A 23343-nucleotide genomic window follows, 5' to 3' on the forward strand; every position below is an offset into this window, starting at 1 on the left:
ACTTCTTTTGTCAGGAGGCAGCAAAGCAAAAAATGCACAGAAACTACCGGACAAGCAGCTCTCAGTCTCACGTACAGGCACACTGCTGGTCAATAGGCGACACTACCTTTCACAAACTAGTACTGAAATGTAATAACTGCACTCAAATTTGTGCCTAATTCTTCCTGAACCTTTTGAATCTGTAGTGTGTGTGCTGCGGATCCACAAACTGTAGCAGGTGTCATGTTCGGTCAAGCTCGAAAAGTGTCTGTCATATCCACTCATCCACAAGCTAAATACATTATTGCATGTACACGAGCGGTTTTCAAAACTGTTGTGACGGTGCGGGCCACGTGACACCGCACCTGAAATGCCTTGTCGTCACTATATTCCACAGTGATGCCAAACGTGAGCTGCGCTACACAAGATGCCAAAATTGTTCCCCCATGTCGCATGCCAGCTGTCCTAAAATTGCTTGTTCCTCGCCAATGCGATGCACTGTACAAACTGATGGTGAGAACATTGAAAGTGTAGAACACATGTGCGTAAATTTGTGTTATCTGAAATATCACCTCATCGAAACGAACAAAACTGGCACTATACTAAAAGTGCAAGAAATGCATTCATGCAAATGTGTTTATGAATGAGAGGATTTGTTTTTAAGAATTTGTAAGATCCAGAAACTCGCATCCACTAGGTTTCTAACACTACCTCTTAGGCTACTGTGAATTAGTTAATGCTGTTATTTTCGTACCAAGATCAACAAACGTTCTTCAGCCCTTGCCATAAGTGCACTGGCTTGGCATCTGGCAGTTCAATTACTATATGTCAGGATGGATATCGTGAGTGGCTGATGTGTGACTAGCAGGACAGTGCTTATACCTAATGTACTGCTCCTCTGTACCAAGTTAGAACGAGGCTACCCAGGCCTGAAAAATAAAGTACAATTTCAATGATACAGTAGAACCTTGGTGATACGAATCTCACTGGGTTGTGAAAAAATTCGTATAATTGAAACAAAAGAAAATAAGTATGCAGAAGCATGGGAAAGGCAGTCGCGCATCTCTGTTTACGTCCGAGAAGGTTTATTACGGTTGCGCGGCCACAGCTTGCCACTCACGGCGCACACAGCTCGACAGGCGATCGCGGCGTTGGTGACGCGCGGGCCTCGTGCCTCCGCGCATTTCTCACAGCGCGTGCGGCACGACAAGAAATGGCGATGTGGCAGCCGCGTGACACCGCAGACTGCTCGCGTTGCGTACAGTGTGACTAGCAAAGTCTACAATGTGCGGCCTGCACGTGCCCGCCGCGTGCGCCGCCAACCAATACTCACGGCTGCGCGCCGCTGAAAACTTTTCGCGCTCTGGAAAACGATTGCGATGCCGGCAATGTGCAGACCGCCCACCTCCACGTACTTCTCGCAGAGTGAACAGCATGACTGAAGATGGCGACATGTGGGTTGCGTGGCGCCGTAAACTGCTCTCAGATCGCTATAGCGGAGTCAGTGATGTCCGGTTTATGTGCACCCACCGCTACCAACTACGACAGTTGCGACGTCTGCGGTTTATGGGCCACGTGCCGCTGAAAGCTTTTCGTAGCGTGAGCCCGACAGAAAATCGCGACGTCGGCGAGGTGCGGACCACGCGTCACCGCTAACTGCTTGTGATGCGTATATACAGCGCGGTTGCCGATCGCGGAGTCAACGATGAGCGGGCTCTCAAGGTTATGGTTCCAGTTCACGCATTCGCATCATCTGTAGTGGCACGGGAGAGTGTTCGGACCATCCGAAATTTTGCACATTGTACACAATGCACTTTGGCTGAGGAATTTCGCGATTTCGTATCATGCTGAAATTCGTATCAACCAGATTTGTATCACCGAGATTTTATTGTATAATCACACAGGGTTGCAAACTATATTTGCGTCACTCAAGACAAAGTCTACGTATTTAGGTAAGGGAAATACAGTCGAGTCCACTTATAATGATACCGGTTTTAACAATATATTGGTTACAAGAATGAAAACCTGCTACACTGTCCACTTTTGTATGTTTTCTATGGTAATATACCCCGCTTACTACAATGCCCTCTTGCCACATTATCGGTTATAACAATAAAGTGTGGCTCCTGAGTGCTCGTGCCAAAAGGTAGTGGAATGCAAAATCCTAGAAACGAAAAAAAAAAAAAAAGAAATCCAGCTGCTGCACCCTCCCCACCGCGTGCTCGTACAATAGAACCTGTTTTCTGGCCTTTTCCGTCATAGAGTTCTCTGCATTGTAAGCCACGCGCGCCTTTTTCCCGCTGCCCTTCCACCTCTCGAAACAAAAATGGACTGCGCCCATAGCTCTACACTGTGCCACCTTCCGAAACACAAATGGACATCGCCAACGCGCTCACAGCGCTGACCTGCTCACTCGCCCGCTCGCCCCTTATTTTGCTCAGCTCTGCCAACGGGTTTGGTTGTTTGTGCAAGTTGACTGCGTCGAAGTCGTTCCTGGCCACGCGGTTTCTCCGCCTCGTTTGAATCGCCGCTGAAACGAAAGATAGCTGATCCGCCCGCTGATTATCGGACGATGTTGCCAGTGAAAAGAAGCGCGCGGCTATCGATTTGGAGACGAAGTGCAGTATCGTGAAGGAGTACACACTATTGCAACCGATGGTGTTGACGATCATCCGCTCCGCTGAGAAGTTCGACAAAGAAAAGTCCTGGCTTGACAGTGGGTGCAAAAGCGTTCGACAAGGCGCCTGATGACGACAGTGATGGCGACGACAGTGACGAAGCGGTAGGGCAGGCTGCCTTAAGATTGTTCTCGCAGGAGGCCCTGCAGTTGATTCAGTCCCTCCACGGCTTTGTTTTCGCAAGGGACCTTCTGCTGCACTACGTGGGGTACCTAGATGCCACTGAGAAGGATGTCGACGTGCTTCGCGTGAGGCAAGCAAGGCTAACAGACATGAGGTTTTCTCGTGCAAGGCAGTGAGAAGTATGTGGTGAGATGCTTGTGGCGATTTCACCCCAGGGGCCTGCGTGCCCAGATCTCCTGCATTTAAATAAAAGTTTTGTCTCTCTCTCTCTCCCTTCACCCCAGCGTTACTTCGGGATTTCTCAAGCTGAGAGGCAGCTGCGGCAACCTTCTCGTATTTTTACAAGACCCCTTTCGGGGTGACCAAAACGATGTCTCGGCGGAGCTCGCATGTCACTTGCCATCCGTGACCCCTCTTTGCAGTTGTTATGCTTTTTTCGTGCAAACTGTTTATAACAATTATCGATTATAACAATAGAATTTCCGTGGCACTCGAATATTGTTATAAGTGGACTCGACTCTATACTACTCATGAAGGCTTATTGATGGCTGACAGTGTCTAATTATGGTCACTTGGCACTGTTCGTGCTGGTACTACGTGATTGGTGACTGTGGTGTGGAGGATATGTAGGCAGTGCTCAGTGCTTGTGAGTTCAGTCACGACTTGTGCATTTTTCTTATCTGTAGCAGTGTGGCAGAGAGTTTGGGATGCCCAAAATCGTGTACCATGCACAATATGCACACATTTCAGGAAACCATCTGTACTGTCATTCCGAAATTGATATGAACCATGACTGTGTCACTGATATTCCACTGTATAATGATACCAAAATGAAGTTCCATTTCATTTTTGTCTTTGCTGCCACTGGGTGAGATGATTCCTTTGCCCTTGCAATTACTGGGCATGAGCCTCTAATAAAAGAGTTAACATGAGGCATGGCATTGCTTCATTCAGTGGACAGGAAGTACAAGAATTAAACGGAATCGGTTTCAGAATCATTTTATTATGCATACCTAGGTCTGCAGGTGTACTGTGGCAAGCAAAATTAAGAGACTCCAAATTAGAAACCGTGCTGAACTGCATGCGGGTGCCACCTGATGCACCTGTTGAGCTGAGACTGGTGCATTGTGTCGTGCTCTGCTATTCATTGTGACATGGTATGGAATTTGGGGGAGGGAAGAAAAAGTTTTACCTTTTGTTTGTGATCGTAGGCATTCAAGTACCAAGATGTCCTCTTTTCCCACTCACTCATTCATCCATCAAAAAAAAGAAAAAAAAAAGAAAGAAGGGCTGCACATCCTAAGATTTGATGTGAAGCTCCATACCTCATAAAAACTCTGCAGCTGACTCAAACAACTGTCAGCCATGCCTGCCACTTAAACTCATGTCATTCTGTGTTAATGAGCTGCTGCTGCCAGACATGAGTTGGCTGTTTGGGAGCATGAACCCATCAAAAGGTATAAATAAGGTTAATCCCGAGTAGCAAACTTCTGTCTTCAGAGTTATGAGGTAATCTTGCGCCACAGACACAGAAATAACTGACTGTGATTATGGGACAGCTCAGTACTCACCGCAGGCAGACATCTTCTGCTTCCCGCGGCTGCTGCCAGCTCCCTCCTCGTCGTCGTCGTCACCTTCACTCTCTTGCTCACGAGCGTCCATCTGGGCCTTCTTCCTCCACTGCTTGTAGCTAGGACACTGAGTCAGGGATCTTTTCCTCCCATCCAAATCACACATTTTACACCCAGAATGCTTTGCAGCTAGAAATGATCTTGTTTTTGCTGTATGTTGCAATGAAAGTGGTATAAGCACTACACAGGGTGAAACAGCATGCAATTGTTAAAAAAAAACGCTTCAGTTGGATACTTTGTGGCCCACCACAGGTTGCAATATGCAAGGACAATACAGACTAAACTTTTATCCATGCCACAAGGTTTTTGAGCCCTTTGATTTGGCTGAATAATAAGCAAGCCTACCTTCTACAGCTTTCAAATTAACAGTACTACTAATAACAGTACTTACAATAGTACCATATATAGTACCATATATGCTTTAGTAATGAACTTACTTTTTTCAAGAAAAACTGACATCAATATTGGAGGAATATTTATTATGAGCGGAGAAAGTTGAAATTTTTTTTGGTTGGTTGGTTCATGGAAGGGAAAGGCGCAGTATCTGTCACACTTGCTCTGTGGACACCTGAACCGTAAGGGAAGGGAGGAAGGTGGGAGTGAAAGTGGATAGAGAGAAAGGGGGGGCCGTAGTGGAGGGCTACGGAGTAATTTCGACCACCTGGGGATCTTTAACGTGCGCTGACATCGCACAGCACACGGACGCCGCTTCGTTTCGCCTCCATCGAAACGCAGCCGCCGAGGCCGGGATTCGATGGAGGCGAAACGAAGCGGCGTCCGTGTGCTGTGCGATGTCAGCGCACGTTAAAGATCCCCAGGTGGTCGAAATTACTCCGTAGCCCTCCACTACGGCCCCCCCTTTCTCTCTATCCACTTTCACTCCCACCTTCCTCCCTTCCCTTACGGTTCAGGTGTCCACAGAGCAAGTGTGACAGATACTGCGCCTTTCCCTTCCATGAACCAACCAACCAAAAAAAATTTCAACTTTCTCCGCTCATAATAAATATTCCTCCAATATTGATGTCAGTTTTTCTTGAAAAAAGTAAGTTCATTACTAAAGCATATATGGTACTATATATGGTACTATTGTAAGTACTGTTATTAGTAGTACTGTTAATTTGAAAGCTGTAGAAGGTAGGCTTGCTTATTATTCAGCCAAATCAAAGGGCTCAAAAAGAGTCAAAATTTCATATCTATCTCGCCTTTCGTTCATTCGTCCTGTCTTTAATCATCAACAAAATCAGGTGGTTAGCCCGACCGCTGCCAGCTGCAGTTGGATGGAGGCGAAATGAAGAAGCCTCCGTGTGCTATGTGATGTCAGTGCATCTTAAAGATCCCCACATAGTCGGAATTACTGTGGACCCCTCAACTATGGTATCCCTTTCGCTCTTTCAACTTTCACTCCCTCCTTCCTCCCTTCCCTGATGGCACAGATCATGTGTCCATGGTTCAGGTACCCACGGAGCAAGTGTGACAGTGTGACAGATACTGTGCCTTTCCTTTCCTGTGAACCAATTATTATATTATGATCCAATTCAAAAGCTGCTGCTATCACGCATTATAATAATTTTTAGGATCGCGTTCACCCCAATCCGGGTAATAAAACGAACATTTCGATCCCCAGGCTTACGCAGCTGGGCGTGCCAAGAAAGCCACCTAGCGCACAGTGTCCAAGAAGAGACATTATCAGAACCATCTCCGAGCCCAAAATGGGGGGCAACAAAGCTTGCGGTTTGCTTCCTAGAGATGCTGTGCTTAGCACATTACTCACTCAGTGTTGCTAGGCCTAACTCATCTCATCAAACTCAGTGTTGCTAGGCCTAACTCTAACTACTATCTCCCTCGGTTTGAGCGGAGAGGGCGCGGAGGCCATAAATCCCGAAACGCGGCGGAACACGGGCCTTGGAGAATGCGCTGCAGAAAGAGCCGCCATTGACATGTCTTCTCGGGAAGACGCCTGGACGTCCCTTTGAATCCGTCGTCCACGCTCAACCTACCAAGGGCAGCGATCGGAATGTTTGGGCCTGAGGTTTGCGTGTGTGTGTTTATGTGTGTGTGTTATCGGAAGTGTAGCCATCGACGTCGTTTGTCTTTGTGACTGCTTGGCGCTTGCGTGAACTGAGAGAAGACCTCGTAGGCCTAACTCATCTCATCAAATTGCAGTGAATGTTTGCACCTAGTCACCGGTCATCATAAAATGTCGATCCTTGTTAGCAGCTCACTGTCCCAGAATAACCTCCCAGTAGGATGAGCGTACGACTGGTTTCCACAATACCTTCGGCAGACGAACGCCACGTGACACCGACGGCCGCAGGTCACACACACACACATGGATCACCATCATGAACTGCATGGCTCAGTGTTTAGAGACCAGATATTGTAGGGTGTTTCTCAAATGGTGCTCCGCGAACACTATGGCGTGTGTGAAGCGATTTTTGGTATCCGAGAACACCCATCCTCAAAAACAAAATTGTGTAATAGCTCTGGCCTGGCTAGACACAGGTTCAGAGCTGATCTTAGTTTCTCGAAGCAAGAGAAACATGAGAGGAGTGCGGAAATTGACAGTGTGAGAGAGAGAGCGGCTATGGCGTTTGTTGATGCCGCCATTTGTGAAACTCGAGCTGTGGATGCATTGCTGGACGAGGCTGCAATGCGAGGCTGCAATGCAATGGGTCTTAGTTGTCCAATGAGTGAACAACACGGTGCTAGAAGCTGAACGTTTTCTAACAGTATGCACACTTGTGCCGATGGGTCGCCTCTTCTTCACGTCATTTGCAGGACGCGCTGGCTTATCAAGTGCGTGTTTTTAGAAGCCAGTTTAGTTTTGACTCAACTCGAATTCTGCAAGCTGCTGCCAGAAACAATCTGCACAAGATTCCCACCCCCTTGTCTCAAGGGGCCCCACCACTTCCACTGGTCAACCACTGCCTTAGGATGACATGATCCCTGCCAGTATTGTTTTAGCAGCAGCCTGTTTTACTCTGGGCGGTTCACTCTGGTAAGCATTGCATCACCCATACTTTCCAAAGACTCCATGGAGCCACACTAACTAGTTATAAAAATGCATGCCACCACTTAAAACTGGAACACATATTTGGGGCTTCGTTGCGGTCTCTTGTAACAGCTACACCCCATCAAAATCTCACAAAATAAAAGTGGGGCATTGATATCTACAGTTCAACAACCTCCTGAGTGACACCTGCACTTCTTCGGCACGCAGTGTACTCGCAGCGGCAAAGGATACACGTCCGACTTGTACGATGCTGGAATCCAGGCACCGCTCTCCGTTCGAATCTTTTTCTTCTTGGGGTCCTCGTCACGCACAAAGCGCTTCTTCTTGCGGTCCCTGAAATGGGCCACAAAGTGAAGCATACTTTAATCCACATCTTCTGTTATGCTTTCAACCTTGAAGAAACTACTACCATTGGTGGTGAGGGAAGCCTGTGCTGTTGACTGCGACAATCCTATTCTTTTCACAGCGCAGTGGTATTGTTATGCAGATGACACTAGCAACTCCATATAATAAAAACCCTTTGCAAAGCTTTGCACAGGCCCTGTGTAAAAACAAAAGGACAAATAAAAATCATGAATGAATGACCGTAAAAACTTCTTAAGTGGTGTGGGGATGTTTTCCTGTCAGGAATCGGAAATTTTGAAATTCTTATGCCAGAATATAATAACAATGAGATTCAAGGTGCTATAAGAACAGGGAGACGGACATAATTACGGGCGAAGTTAAAGCTGCCCCAAATGTGTGCCTTGGGTTGGTCAACTCCTGGAAAGAGGCTGCACACTCACAGCACCAGTGATAGGGACAACATTTTGGAGCAGCTTTGTAGCAGGTGAAAATTCAGTTTGGTGCAGCTTGGTGCAGCTTTTTCATGTTTTGGCATCGGAAAACCTAAGAATGAGAAATAACATAAAAATGCAAATATAAAAGGTTTTAAAAAAAAATGATGACGCATTTCACGAAGATTTGAATGGCTCAGGATTCCAGGCAGTCACATTAGCCACATCTGCATTGTTTCTTAAACTGCGACCAAGCTTACTCGTTGTTTTAGAAGAAAAAATACATCAAATATTGTGCTGTTAAAAGCTAGAAATTGTGTTGAGAAACGTCCACCTCAATTTATTTTTTAATTTTCAGTACCACTTCAGTCCACACAGTCAAAAATAAGCACACGACTGCGTTCCTGTGTTACAATGTTAACACTTTCAAACAAGCTTCATTTGGAGTAACTGGGTAAGGAAAGCCAGCGTGAAGAAGCAGGTCAAAGGGTCTGCTCAGAGATGGGCACAGTGCCACTACGCTTGCGAGCTGCACCAGACCATGACGTCATGTCACAATGCAGTGGAGGCTTTTTGCAGCCGAACAAGTGTTTGTGTTGTGCATGCACAGCTCTGTTTTCATCTACAGATGAAAAAGAGTTCGGCGTTGGCGTATGGTTCCCACGCACTTGGCCTAAACTTACTCTTTAAGTGTTTGCCACGAAGAGGCTCGGCTGAGACTTCCTTGCACGATATAATTCAAGCTTGTGTGGCAGAAGGCGTCCAGCATTGGCACAATTAAGCTGTAGACCACGTGTGCACACTTGGCTCAATTTTATTAGGCCTATTTATTTGAATCCACCTTCTACGCGGAAAGCTAGATTTAATGTGGTCCTAATGTGCAAACAAACTGGAAGCTCGAATACTGACGGTGCTGTGAGAGCACGCGGAATTGAGGTCCCTAGATTCAAGCTCTCAGCATAGAGAGCACCCAAAACCTTCCTTGCGGTCTTACGTTGAACTTACGGCACATGTGATGGTGCTGCGCAAAAGCCTGACTAAAGCCTGAGTAATCTAGTAGGGCTCAAAAGTAGTTTGACTTGAGCCCAATGAAAGCAATTTGTGTTTTGTGCAGGCATTTGCCGCATTGCATGGGAGATCGTTGAAGCACAGTCCAAGCAAATGTGCAAAACATGTGCAAACAGTTAGAAAACGAAATGTACATCCCATCGGTTATTTTTCTCATCAGTCATCTGACGAAGGGCCATACTAGTCAAGGCTGAGCACATTAGGCAGCAGCCTCAGCTTCTGTGAATTCTTCAGCATGGTGAAACTGCTTGAGACAATGATAAACCCTTCTCTGCATTCTCCTTGGCTCTAGACTGCTGGAATATGTAGTGTTCAGTACAATCATGGCGAAACATCACCAAAAATCACCCTTCTGCAGCAGCAATGGGCAGACTGCTGCAATTGGCAGTGCTGAGGGTATTCCGTTGATGCTAGAACAGTGACATGAACTCTCTGGTCACAGAGAAAAACTCCCCGATGAAGGACAAATCCGACAAGGTTGCCTGAAGATACGTCATTCCTGTAGGACTAAAGAAGAAGTTGAGCTAGCCAGTCAAGATGGTGCCTTAAGTTGAAAGCGCAGCAGCAAAAAACATAATACAAATAAACCCCCCCACTGACCACTTCAGGGTGCTCTTCTGCTTGCGGAGGAGCTTGTCGTCATCCCCCGTCAGATCCAGCACTGCCTGGGATGCCTGCTGCTCAAAGGTCTTCTCCAGCTCCAGCCTGCACAAAGATGGGGCACGGGGTGAGCCTTCCAGATTCTCAACCCCAATCAAACTCGACAGAGCTTGTTTCGCTTCTACACAGCAAGCTTGATCACTGCCGAAGAGATTCCATCATCTTACAACAGTACTGTGGCGCCACAGTCGCCCCCAATAATTTCGTAGACGTGCAAACAATAACCCTATCATTTAACCTCAATGATCTGTTGCACTGATAATCTTCACTGTCAGAATAAATTTACTTGTTTTAGAGAAGCCGAAGATATTTGTGCACTTTTCAAAAGCTCGTGTTGGTTGTTTCTGCACTGCTGGCAATAATTTTATTGTACTTGCTGCAACGTTTCAGAAATGGGACTCCCTTTCTTTTTTTTTTTTTTCCTGGTAAATAAGCTCTATAATCTAAAGTTTCTCAATTTTTCAGTGATTTTGTGGCTCTGATTTCATTCCTCAGCGTGCTGTGATGAGTGCTCTGTGCGCGAAAGTGCACGTTGCCACCGCGCGAAAGCCTTCGAAATTTTGACAAAGTTCCAAGCTGTTCTGCTGGCTTGATAGACTTTTGACTCAATGACCGTTGAAACCACCCATGTAACGGCACTCAAAGGCCTTTAAGCCAAGAGACTATCAGTATGAGGTCCCCTGAAATGCCCGCGTGACAGGGGTATTTCCCTCGGTCAGTCCTTCCCAACCAGAGTGAGGAACGTGTCTTTGCATCACTGATTAGAAGAAAGGCCATATCAAAATCTATGAGCATGACACAGGCTCCTCCATGTGGTCAAACAAAGCAAAACGCTAGAAATAACAGTGTCACCACTCTCTCAAAACTAAAGTGTCAAATCTTGAGAACAATGCTTTCCACTATTTGTTCTTCTCTTGAATTTTGTGAAAAGCCTGTGGGGGTAGCAAAATGCAGCAGAAGGCTAGTTAAGCATTCACTGCATTTCTACAGGTGCGCTACAGGTGAAAACGTTCTCATTATTCTTTTTTTTTTTTCGTAACAAATTTTCAGTTCTGTAGTTTCGCGATGCACTGTGCGCAGGGACGACTTGACTGATAATGAAATTTTGCGCAAGAAATCTCGTTGAAAAGAGCAAATAAACAAATGCGGTAAAAATAAACCTAAGTTGCAAAGAAATTGGATGAACAAAATGAGCAACAAACCAGAAAAACGACAGTGAGAAAAGGTGTTCAAGGTTGGCCCCTACATTTGCCCCCCCTGAAAGGGCAATTGTAGCCTCTGGCGTCCTTTTGAATGCAACGTTTCTTTTAGCATACAGCGCCCTCTATCCCTTGTTGTGGGTTGCTGCATGTTAGTAACTTGGCTGCATACCCATAGCGTGCACCAGTCAAGACACTTTTTGAACACATAAAAACCTGAAGAGCTCGGATGTGTACCCATGATGCCCTCTATGATAAATTCACCCACGGCAGCCCCCACAGAATTCTTCATGCCATTCTTGGTTGTTGCTGATTTTCACAATGACAATGCGCCTTTGTAGCCTTTGTTTTAAGCCAACGCAGGCCTATAATCGCTGAAATGTAAACCTGAAACTAGTGCCTTCCTCGTTTTAGGGCACCGTCAAAACGGCAGCGTTAGGGGTGCTCTACATTTTCAAAAGTGTGAATAGTTTTTGAGCGGCGATTCAATTCAAATTTCACTTTCGATGCTCCAACTACTCGAACCTCCTACACGTTCAGAAACTGGCGGCGAACATTATGCCATTTCCTAAAGACAGTATCCTGCATCTGCAATGAATTTAACTTACTCTTTCTTCATGCAGTCGATCACGAGCTTGTCACAAAAGCCTGCCATTTGTCAAGGTGCTCATGGGCATTGAGAGCTTCTGTGGAATGCTGTGTTGTACAGTCATGTCTCAATGTAGTCAATGGCTGGATACGCACTGACTGGCAGCGATTCTCTCGTTTTAGACAAACTACAATAAGAGACATGGCGTGAACAGGAGCGGCCTGGCTTCAGCAGGAAGGAACGAGGATGCAGCACACATGCACTGTTGCAGTTTCTTTGTGGAGGTTGCTCTTAATTTATACCAGTTAGAATCTAGGAACTGCATATCATATGACTCAATGGGCAAGAAAAAACGTACAACAGAAGCAAGGGTTTGAATTAGGCCCACACAACAGAAACATGTTCCGTGCAGTGTGCAGGCTGAAGAATCTAATGGCATAGTTTTGTTTTTGCGACTTCAGTTTGCGAGACCGTTTGGGCTCATCGTGAGCCTTGCAGGGCAGTAAAACTGATAAGCAACAGCTACGTTGCCATTGCAAACCATGGCTATTCTTCCATCGTCTTGTGAATGCTGAGTTTGGGGGAGGGGGCACTCCACAACTGGTGCTTTGTGTTCAAATGTCACGAGGAAGCATAAAAAGGATGGTCCTGCTCGTGCTCCAGCTCAGATTGCTACTCGCGTCTGTTTCGAGGGTAATGTGCTGTTGCATTTGCTAGCAAAGCATTGTGCCTTGCCCCTTCAATAATTAAATTCAATTGTTTATTTCTATAAAATATATGGAGGAGGCCAACCATTATCAATTATACGAACGTCATGTCCAACTGTGACAGCAGACTTTTTTGTCATCGCTATGAATTTTAAGGAAGGTATTATTCTACAAAATAAAATTTATCACTATTATGACTACATGATTCCCCTAACCTAGTAGGCCTTCCAGATGTAGTAAATTATGCTGATGGTGGGTGATGCTTCTTTTTTTATCTCTGTACTAAGAAAAAAGTTTGTTTTTAGTTTGAACTACTATCTGTAGTGATATATACATACAGTAAAACCTCGTTAATTCGAACTCGGCTTATTCGAAATCCCGCGTAACTCGAAGGTTTTCAGCGGTCCCAACATTTTCTATGAAAATTTTGCTAGATAAATTGAACAGTCAGCGCGCCTCAACTCGTTTAATTCGTCGGTTCTGACTGTGGCCTCAGTGATCTGCGCTATGCAGCGCGCATCTCGGAGGTTAGAATCAGTTTCCAGAGATGCCACTAGGTGCCACTAGCACCACTAGGTCTTTCCGCATTTCCATTGTACCTTTTGTCTACCCTTTGCGTTGCGGTCGTCGCACAGTCCGGTCTCGTCGTCTTCTCCGCATTTCAACCTGTTCTGAGCCCGGAGTGGGCGTGTATGTGCTGTGTTCCTCGTTTCCGACCACGTGCATAGAGTTTCTGAGAAGAAAATCGCCTTCGCCGCGTGGATGTGCTGTGCTCTTCGTTTCCGACCACGTGCTTGGAGTTTCTGAGAAGAAAATGCCCAAGTATAAAGCCTTGACACTATGCCAAAAGGTGTACCTGATTGAAGAGGCAGAAAAATGGACGAGGTCCAAAACGCAGCTGGCAGAAAAATACAACGTTCCTCTATCAACCCTTTCGACTATATTGAAAAACAAAGCGAAGGTTCTTGAAGCTTACGGAAAGACCCATTCGGTGAAGCGGACAAGAATTCGTTTTACAACCTATCCGGACGTTGAAGGCGCTCTACTGAAATGGCTACAGCACGCAAATGCAGCGCACCTACCTGTTAATGGCATGCTGCTACGTGAAAAGGCCAATGAGCTTGCCCTGCGGCTGGACCATGAAGAATTTAAGTGCTGCAACGGCTGGTTGTGCCAATTTAAAGACTGTAACAACCTCACATTCGTGACAGTGTGCGGCGAAAGTGGGAACGTTGACACAAACATTGTCAAGCAGTGGAAGGCACATACACTGAATCCACTGCTTCAAGAGTGTGCAGAGGATGATGTTTACAATTTAGACGAAGCTGTATTGTTCTACAAAATGTTCCCAACAAAGACGTTTGCACCAAAAGATGTGGTTGTCAGTAGAAAAAAACAACTGAAGGACAGGATAACCATACTGTTGGGAGTGAATATGTCCGGCAATCATAAGCTCCCACTGCTAATCATTGGGAAAGCAGCAAAGCCTTGATGCTTCAAAAATGTCCGACTCCCTTCCAAGGACGATGTGCTCTATAAAAGCAACCGAAAGGCCTGGATGACAGCAGCGCTTTTCGAGGAGTATGTGCACCACCTCGACCGCAAGTTTGCTGCATTGGGCGGAAAGTTGTTTTCATTGCGGACAACTGCCCAGCCCATGGTGATATCCAGAATTTGGAGGCAATAGAGGGTTTACAAAAGTACGTCTGGCAACCGTGAGCGGCACCCTGATCCCGCGCTGGCCGCCATATTTTGTTCGCTCCATCCGTTCGCTTCGTGTCCGTCCGTCAGCGCTCGCCGTTCTGTTTGCGCTTTTCACGTTTTAACCTAGTGTGCTGTGCTTGGACCTCTGTTCGGTCCCTGGCGGTTTCTGTTAGAGACGCCTAGAAGCGTATTTTGACAGCCGAGACGTGGTGGGGCCCACCGGCTTCGCTGCCAAGCGCAGTTACAAATTGCTCTACGAGTCGTGCATGCCCCCCCCCCCCCCCCTCCCCGGCAATCCGCAGCGTCATCCATATATCCAGGTACAGTATCCAGAATTCTGTAATGTGGATTTTTTTTTTGTCTGTGCGCCTTTGCTGTTTACTTAAATGCTTATGAGAGATCATCGCGAGTTTGCTTGGTTTGTGCAATCAGCGTCGCTCATCCCACTGGAAGATACTTGGTTGATGAAATGAGCGAGGATGCATTTTATTTTATGATAAAAGGATCGTGCGTAATTTCACGTAAGTTGGACTGGCGCTTAGCACTTTCCTTCCCATGCAGTCGACGCAGTAGTTTGCATGAGTCTCGGAAATAATCGGGGGCTGCGTAAGAAAAAAGTGCCATGGTAATTTGTGCTTCCAGTGATTGAATATTGATTGGTGTGCGATAGGCGATGACGAGGTAATCTTTGTAATTAATTGATCAATTGATGAAATAAAGAAACGAAAAAAAGGAAAAATGGGAAAGTAAGGGTTTAAAGGTGTCAGAATGAAAAACCAGTGCTTAGTGATGCTAAGGAAGAAAATTTAGAATGTGTAATTGAAATAATTGAAGAATGTGTTCAAAAGTGTCAAATTGATCAGAATGGAAAGGCGATTGTTGCTGACGCATGCGTATTGGTGTATAAAAATATAAAACGTCAAATAAAATAAAAATAAAGAAATGATAGACATATAACATAACATACATAACATAGAAATATAACATACATAACAACATATAACATACTACACTTGTGTTTAGTATGTTACTTTTGATGAATTCATATTTCACTGCATTGTATTCTTTTCGCCCCTCCTGCTAGGGCCCAGTTAGGGCCTGCAGTATTTGGTAAATAAAATAAGTAAATAAATAAAAGAGCTAAAATATAACACGCGAAGAAAAAACATTGTGTGTGTGTGTGTGTATGAGAGAGAGACACTATCGCGTTATACCTTTAACGGCGGAGCTTAAGTGACCCCCTAATTTTTCTATAACGATATGATATAATATAAATCTGATTTTATGAACACAGCCAGTTGCACAAAGCAAAAACACTTCGCAGTAATGTGAGTTGACTTTTCAAATTTCTTTTCGTTTCAGCCGAGTTCTTCCTCCCCCGAGTTCCTCGAAGCTTCCAATGTAAGCACTTTCATATGAGATTACGGCTTCAAATGTTTACTTTCTGACAGAGGGAATAAACAAGAAATCGACATATTTAAAAATTCCAGTGAATTTCAGGTAGCTGTGAATTAGTGAACCATCGGGTGACTCGAAAAAACACAAAAGTGAAGCGCACGCTTCGTTATTTTATCGGCCGCGCTGGCAGGTATAAAACCTGAGCTGCGCGCTCTGGACATGGACCGGTCGAAACAGGCTGTACGTGAGCATGTTACAACACACTAGTGGGATGTCATCTTTTCCTGCTTTTCTAGACGCCGCGGGTTTGGCAGCCGCTTGCTTTTGCAGCGTGAAACACGCACCTCCGGCGCAGTAGACAACCTTATTGCTCTCTGCACCAAGCACTACCATTTCGTACGACTGTGAAAAGTAGTTTCGGTAGTCATGCCCGCGTGTCTTAAATCAAATACACAATGGTAAATGTAACCTACGTACAAAATGTTTCAAAGAGCGTATTTGCATAATAGCATTCGTTACACATGCATTGCTCCTTCTCCCGTGTCCTCCATCGCAGCATAAGTTTATCCTTCAAGTTCACAAGGCTCCAAAGCGCGCAAAACAATTAACCTTGCTGTTTTAGGTGATAGCACATTCTGTGAGCTAGCTCCCAGTCAGAGGGACGTGCAGTAATGCTTTACATGATGCAAGTGACCTTTGTAAAGCCGATTAGGACTGCAAACGAACGGTCGCATACACGTATACCTTGATTCCGTGCGCGTCTATGACGGTGCGCTGGCTGCAGAAGGGCACGCAACAACATGCTGGCATCATTCCGAGTAGAGCTTGGAGCTAACAGCGACTGCTGTGATGTTAAAAAATGAAACAATCGCTTGTGAGCATTCCAATGCACCTTGTGGTGCATGCTTGGGTTCTACGAAGGCGCACGTTGACAGCGTACTCGATGGGACTGAGCAAAACATGGCCGCCGCGCACAGTTTTTGTTTCTTTCACTAGATGGCGCTAACTTTTGTAAAGCCTCTATTAAGCTTATCTTTCTGCCACCGCATGTGACCGCAACATTTCAGCCCATGGACCATGGAATCATCCTGCATGCAAGGAAGATTTATCGTTACCATCTGTTGAAAAGGATCCTCCTCTGCTATGACAATGGCAAAGAGTGGATCTTTTAGGTGCCATTTGTTTAATTGCGTAAGCCTGGAAGCAAGTGAAGGGCGATTTGATTCAGCGTTGTTTCAAGCACGCTGGGTTTTCTAAGCAGGAAGATGCCGGTTTGCCCAATGAAGAGAGTGACGGTTGCAATGACTTGTCTGATACCGATGGTGTGTTAGACAATGAAAGGGAGGCACTGTGTGTGCGCATGAACGACATCGCTGAAGATGACGGCGGCTGCAATTTCATGAACTACATGAATGCAGAATGTGATGTACAAACGTCGTATGCAGACTTCGAAAGTGAGATCACTGACAGAGGACATTCCGACAATATGATCCTGATGTTGAACCAGCCCGTTCACTGGCTTTAGCTGCGGTCGTAGAGTCGTTAAATGTTGTGCGCAGTTTTGTGGAGTGTAGCGGTGGTAACAGTGATATGCTGTGCATTGTTAGTCAACTGGAGGACATGGCTTACGGTGCCGTGAACTACCGCGCCAAGCAGTCGCGCATCAATGACTACTTCAAGTGAACATCAAAATAAAGGGGCTGTATTGGCGCACCAAGGTATCATGCAGTTATTTTCCATTTTTCGTCCATTTTTGATAATTCGAAAACCCGGTTAATTCGAAGGTTTTTCGCAGTCCCAAGGACTTCGAATTAACGAGGTTTTACTGTATCTCAAATCATATGAGAATACTTGACAATGCCCAAATTTAATTGCATCGAATCTTTACGATCTGCACAACTGCTAGGAGCAAGCAGATACCAATACAGACAAGCGAGATTCATGAAATGATACATGGAAACTCTTGCTTTTTGTATCAATGCTCTGGAACGCAGTGTTGAACCCGAGTACAGTTAAACCGCAATCTAACAAAGTCGGTAAAATTTGTCATTTACATTCTTAAATTAAAATTTCGCAACAACGAAATTTGTCATCATGCATGCAGAGAACGCTCCAGAACAATTCACAGACCATTTTCACAGGGAAAGGCTTGAATTTTGGTGGAACTGGTCATTATGTGCGTGATGGGGACAATATGAACATATATTTTTAGTTTCACCATCATCACCGCCGCTCACCTGAACTTTGAATTCCCAATCACGTCGCCGATTCAACGCCGCGTTAGGCTGCCGCCGCCAGTGCAGCCTTATGGGAGTGAGGAAAATAAAGGCCTCCGGCAGCGTGTCATGCTGTATTTTTCACTTCGTTTCGGTCTGTTTCGAGGCAGCAGCGTATTTTTGCTACATTGAAAGCGCGATTAAATTTACGATGCATGATGTTCTATGGACACGAAGTTGTGAAAACCAAAATACTTCTTTGCATCAAGGAATTTGCTGTATTGAAGTTCGTTACATCGAGGTTTAACTGTATCAGATTTGAAGGCAATGAAGCAACCTTTCTGCTGAGCCAAAGTAGCTCTGATAGGTGACGCTTAGCCGCTGAGATATTGAGGTTCAAAAAGCACCTATTTTTCTACTGGATTGTGATAGCTGTTAGGCTTAGTGAGTGAGCGCTGTTTGGGCACCACGTAGATAAATTGCCAGAAAGCACGGGATATTCAAACAGTTTTGGGCTGTTGAAACTTCAACAAAGGCGGCGAGGTATTTAATTTCGCATGATACGCTATTTTTATTATGTTACTGTGGCATAAATAAAAGTAGAAATTAAATCAGATTTGCCTAATTTACAACACAACCCAGACACACTTGGTCCCCCTATTATACCCCGTTCTAAATCTCTCTATTAGCGTGGGCGTGGTGCTCTCGCCGAGCACGGAAAGTCAAGACTGGCGCTTAACTTTGCTCTCCTCCCTTGCTGTCACTTTCCTCTGTGCTGCCCTCTTCACACAGCATGCAACAATCAGATAGAAAGCACGAGAGAAAAAAAAAAAATGGTTCCGACGAAAGCGCCACCACTATTTTTAAATGAGACGTCGTGTGCCACACTAGAGATGATGGGCTACATGTAAATGCTGTTGCATCACATTACTGTGAGGCGCTACGAAATGGCGATGCGCTAAAGTCAACTTCATGTAAACACAGCTACAAACCATTTTCCTTGCTTTACTTCCCAGTCAGCTACCACAAAAAAATTGCTGGTGGTCTAGCTATGAATAAGCCTAGTGTGCATGTGATAGCTTCGATCGCATCCCTCTCCTCGAGCTCCATGCTGCAGCAATGGCCTGGTGCGCTGTGCACTCAACTCCCCTTTATATACTCGGTCTCAATGTGATGTCAATTATTATGTGACACTGAACCATGTGCCCACATCATAGTTCATAGCTTTAACCTATGACCTTGTCCTTTGTTACCATGGGGTGCGACACCAAAGCGACACCACAAGCATTTCGGGTTTGACCTCTAGCTCACTTGAAGGTCATATTCCTGTGCATGGGGACCTTGGCTTTACATCGCGCAGAAGCTATAGTTTCGAAAACTTTGGGACAGCACAGAACACTAATCATAGCAGTAGAGACGTCCACATTTGCAAGGCCAAACTTCTGGTCAATTTTCGTGATTTGAAAGCTGGGACCGTTGCCTTTCGTCTGCAGTTCCTTGAGCCAGAGGCAAACACCTCTAGAGAGGGGAAATTCGGGAAGCGAAGAACGCACCCTTTCTCTGTGTGGAAGTCCGATGAAAAGTGGGGGATGTAGAACTCCTTGTCCTTGAATGAGTCTGGCTTCGCCTTCTTGCTCTTCACAGGAGCAGCACTGGGGTCAGGCTTGGCACGTTTCCTGCTCTTCACCTTTGTCTTGTTGCTGATCACTGTTGCAAATGTTTTCTGAAAAGAACAAACGGCAGCGAAATGTAATTTGATATTGCAGAAAAAAAATATCTGCACAGCACCGTATGATGAAGGTGCGGAAAAGTCCAATTAAACCACTTGGCACAGTGACACTGAAAAACAAAAATATATATATATATATGTGCGGTCGCCGCCGCAGAGAAAGACGAGGGCTGAGCTGGGGGGCTGAGGGGGGTGGAGCTGGTTACGAGGCCCGATGCTGCTGGCGACGTGAAATGCAAGAATGTGCGCCAAAGAGCAGCGCTCTAAAATAACAACAAAAGAAAGACTCGGGGTGAGTACTGTGCGTCCGTCACTGCCATGCAGTTGCTCGCAGGCAGTGTCGGTTTCCTAGTGCAACGATGTAGGGATAGGTTGCTCGGGAGCGAGCCGGATCTTCGGAGCCGCTTCTTTCAAAGAGCGGGTGAGCCATCTGGCTCCGCAAAGTCGGAGCCGGAGCGGCCAGTCAGAACGGTCGGAGCCGTCAGATCTTTCGGAGAGCTGGTTGCTGGTGCGACTTCCGCACTATCTGTTAGCGATGAGAGAAAGCAACCTCCTGCCCTTTCTCACAAGATTCGCAATATTGTCTTCTCCCTCGGCTGTCTTTTGAGCAGAGTGCGCCATTCTTTTGGAAGGCGAGTGAGGTGGTTCTTTTGCTTTTTCGTGCAATGTTCGCTGGTGCAACAACACCATCTGAAGACGAAGTCTTTCGTGTCTCAAAAGACAATCGAACGTGCAGTTCACTCTTTTGATGAAATAGCGCGTAGGATGAGGACGAACATAAAAGAGGACACAGAGAGCACTGACTACAACTATTATACATCTGATTGGAAGAGAAGTGAAAGAAGTCAGAAGGAGGTAAGAAGAGGGTTATAATGACCATATGCTCGTCGCACAACTGCCATTCGCACCAAAAACAAAGGAGCATGTCAAACTAGTCGTCAAAGAATGGACACCGTGCAGCCATCCGGAACGCTTTGTTAAGTCATTCTATATCGCCTGGGCATCAGACACATGCACCTAACACATGGCTTCATCCTAAAGAAAGAACACAAACCTCTGTGTGAAAGGTGTAGAGGTGAACTAACAATAAATCACATTTTGCCGTCATGCACTAAACTAGAGAAATTAAGAAAAAATATTTTGCAATGTTTTACAATGAACAGATCCCTTTCCATCCCAGCCAGCTTTTAGGAGACGATGCACTCGTTGATATTTCTCACATTTTTGGATTCTTAAAAGAAGCAATGCTCCTTAACAAGCTATAAAAACTTGAAAAAAAAAAATAGATTAGTTTTTTTCAGAAAGTATAAACAAACCACCCTGCTCTTGGCACATGATAGCCTTAGTTGCTTATGTGCCAAATACCGCTTATGTGCCAAATACCTCAACACAACAATACAAGAACAACAACAAAGCAGCATCGCACAGGCAGAAACACGACAGTTGCCGTTCTGCCATCCAATGCCTCCTTACTGACTGTGCCCGAACAAGGCGAGGCGCCGAGAAGCCAGTGTGCCAAAGCACAGTGAAAAAAGAAAGAAAATGCAAGCCAGCATTTGTGGTCTAGGGATTTTTGTTGGGACGAATGTAACAGACTGTTATTCACTAAATCTGGAGAAAAAATAATTCTAAAAGAAAGCGTAAAAAGAAAATGAGGCCCACATCTCTGTCACGGCATTAAAGGCGAAAGGTACAGCTAGACCGTTGTTATGGCCTCTTTATCTACCATTCAGGCACCGTCCTGTTTATCCCATTTGCACTTTTCCCCACAACGAAAGAATCTCATTTACTATTCCCTCAGTGCATTCAACAAATCGGTTTTTATGCGTCATATTGCATCCATGAGTTGGCTCCGTCACGGTGTTACTGAAGGGGCTAGGCATTGACAGCATACAAAAAGCGGAGAAGGATAATCACATCTCAAAATGTTGCGCTATCTTTTTTAGGCTATGTGACGTCTGTATGTACTTAATAACAACTGTTTTTCGCTACTTGTTGTAGTTATCAGTAAGCTGGCTATGTCCGCATTTTCTTTTTCTGCCTCAGCACGGACGAAGTTAGAAATATATAAGAATATATATGAACCCACGGTTAGCTGCAGGGAAAGGCCGGGCGTCAGGGGATCGAGGCCAATGTTTTTGTACTGCATGGTACGCGGTATTTTTTAGTGTCCGGAGCGGAGCAATGCTCCAAAGAGGAGACAAGCAGGGTGAAGTGGTCCGAATGTTACGCGTTCTGTTGTAGCACCTTCCTGAGTCGTCGCAACAGGCAGAAACCGCAACTGCAATTACAATCGCAGGCAGCAACTGATGCTAAATGCCACCGCTTGCTGTGTCACGTGAAGGGCTAAAATTGATTTTACTTTGTATTACTATTAATATATATATATATATATATATATATATATACAGCAGAACCCCGTTGTTACTTTCCTCACTACTGCGTTTTCCCGGCTGTTACGTCGCTTTCATCCTGTCCCGGCATTGCTCCCGTAGGATCCAATAAGGAAAGGAAATAAAAAAAAGAAAAAAAAAAGAAATGTATTGGGATCATCGTTGTTACGTTGTAGCTGTGAAAACATTCCCGCATGATACGTCGCAACTGATCACCGCGAACCTGCCTGAGGCAACGCGCGCCGACCACCATTTTGACTTTTGAAGAGTCTTGGCTAGGCTTGGCTATGGAACTAACTTCAAGAAGCCGCGAGTTGGAGAGGCCGCCACTAGATGGCCACCTGCCTCATGAATGTTGGCTAGGTGGCGTGCACCGCCACCGACCGATTCAAAAGGTTCAGCTTCATCCATCCATCCATCCGTCGAACCAGTCCACGACAAAGCCGGTCGTGAACCAACCGAACTAACCCTTATCCTTTGTATCCGACGATCGTGATCTGATGTTCTTCGATGGCATCGCGCAAGCGGAAGGCGCTTTCCCTCCAGGAAAAGCTGGACGCACTCAACGCTGTCAAAAGGCAGCCAGCGCGAAAAAGAATTGATATTGCCAAAGACCTTCGTCTGCCACCATCGACGCTTAATAGCATCGTCTCAAAGCGTGCCGAGATTGAAGGCAATGCAGCGCTTTTTGGCCCGAAAGCTAAGCAAGCACGTGGAGCCATGTATGGAAACCTCGACGAGCTCTTCTAACCTGGTTTAAGCAAGCTCGCGCTGCCGGCGCCAACTTTGATGGCAGCATTTTGTGCAGGAAGGCAGTGGACATCGCCGACAGTGACCATCACGGACTTTGCGGCGTCGAATGGCTGGATCGACCGTTTCCGGAAGAGGCACGGCATCACGTAAAACACAGAAAGCGGTGAATCAGCAAGTGTGAACTTGGTAACGGTCGATGATTGGAAGGCCACACTATCTGCTATACTAATTGAGGGCTATGCGCCTTGCGACATCTACAACACCGATAAAACGGGCCTTTTTTTTCGGGTGTAGCGGTCGAAGTCCCTAAGCCTAAAAGGAGAAGCGTGTCACAAAGGCAAAAACAGCAAAGAGCGATTGACGGTGCTCCTTTGCTGCAACATGGATGGTTCCGATAAGTTAAAGCCATGGGTATCGGCAAATATCGGAACCCGCGATGCTTGAAGAACACTCACCTGCTGCCATGCCACTACAGAAGTAACAGTTGTGCGTGGATGACGTGTTCGTTGTTTGAAGAATTTCTTCGCTATTTCGACAACAAGATGGGATCCCAGTGCAGGAGTGTTCTCCTTTTTCTAGACAACTGTGCTGCCCACCCAAAAGACCCGCAGTTTCTTCGGAACGTCAAGCTTGTGTTCTTCCCACCGAACACTACAAGCCATCTGCAGCCGCTGGATGCCGGTGTCATAAAGAACCTGAAGCATTCCTACCGGAAGTGTGTTGTGAA

General features: G+C 45.8%; 1 protein-coding gene across 1 annotated transcript in view; it reads right to left on the reverse strand.

The window, feature by feature from the left end:
* Positions 1-23343, reverse strand: part of LOC146193754 (ATP-dependent RNA helicase DDX54) — a 108271-nt gene that overhangs the window by 6309 nt on the left and 78619 nt on the right. Inside the window, exons 14-17 of the mRNA XM_084602812.1 lie at positions 19295-19464; positions 9869-9973; positions 7656-7757; positions 4352-4470 (exon numbers count right to left, since the gene is read on the reverse strand). Of these exons, the coding sequence (XP_084458938.1) occupies positions 4352-4470; positions 7656-7757; positions 9869-9973; positions 19295-19464 (496 nt within the window). The remainder of the gene's footprint in view (positions 1-4351; positions 4471-7655; positions 7758-9868; positions 9974-19294; positions 19465-23343) is intronic.

Source organism: Amblyomma maculatum, chromosome 4 (assembly GCF_055883805.1).
Source record: "Amblyomma maculatum isolate TAMU_Amacu chromosome 4, ASM5588380v1, whole genome shotgun sequence".
In the NCBI taxonomy this organism is placed as follows: domain Eukaryota; kingdom Metazoa; phylum Arthropoda; class Arachnida; order Ixodida; family Ixodidae; genus Amblyomma; species Amblyomma maculatum.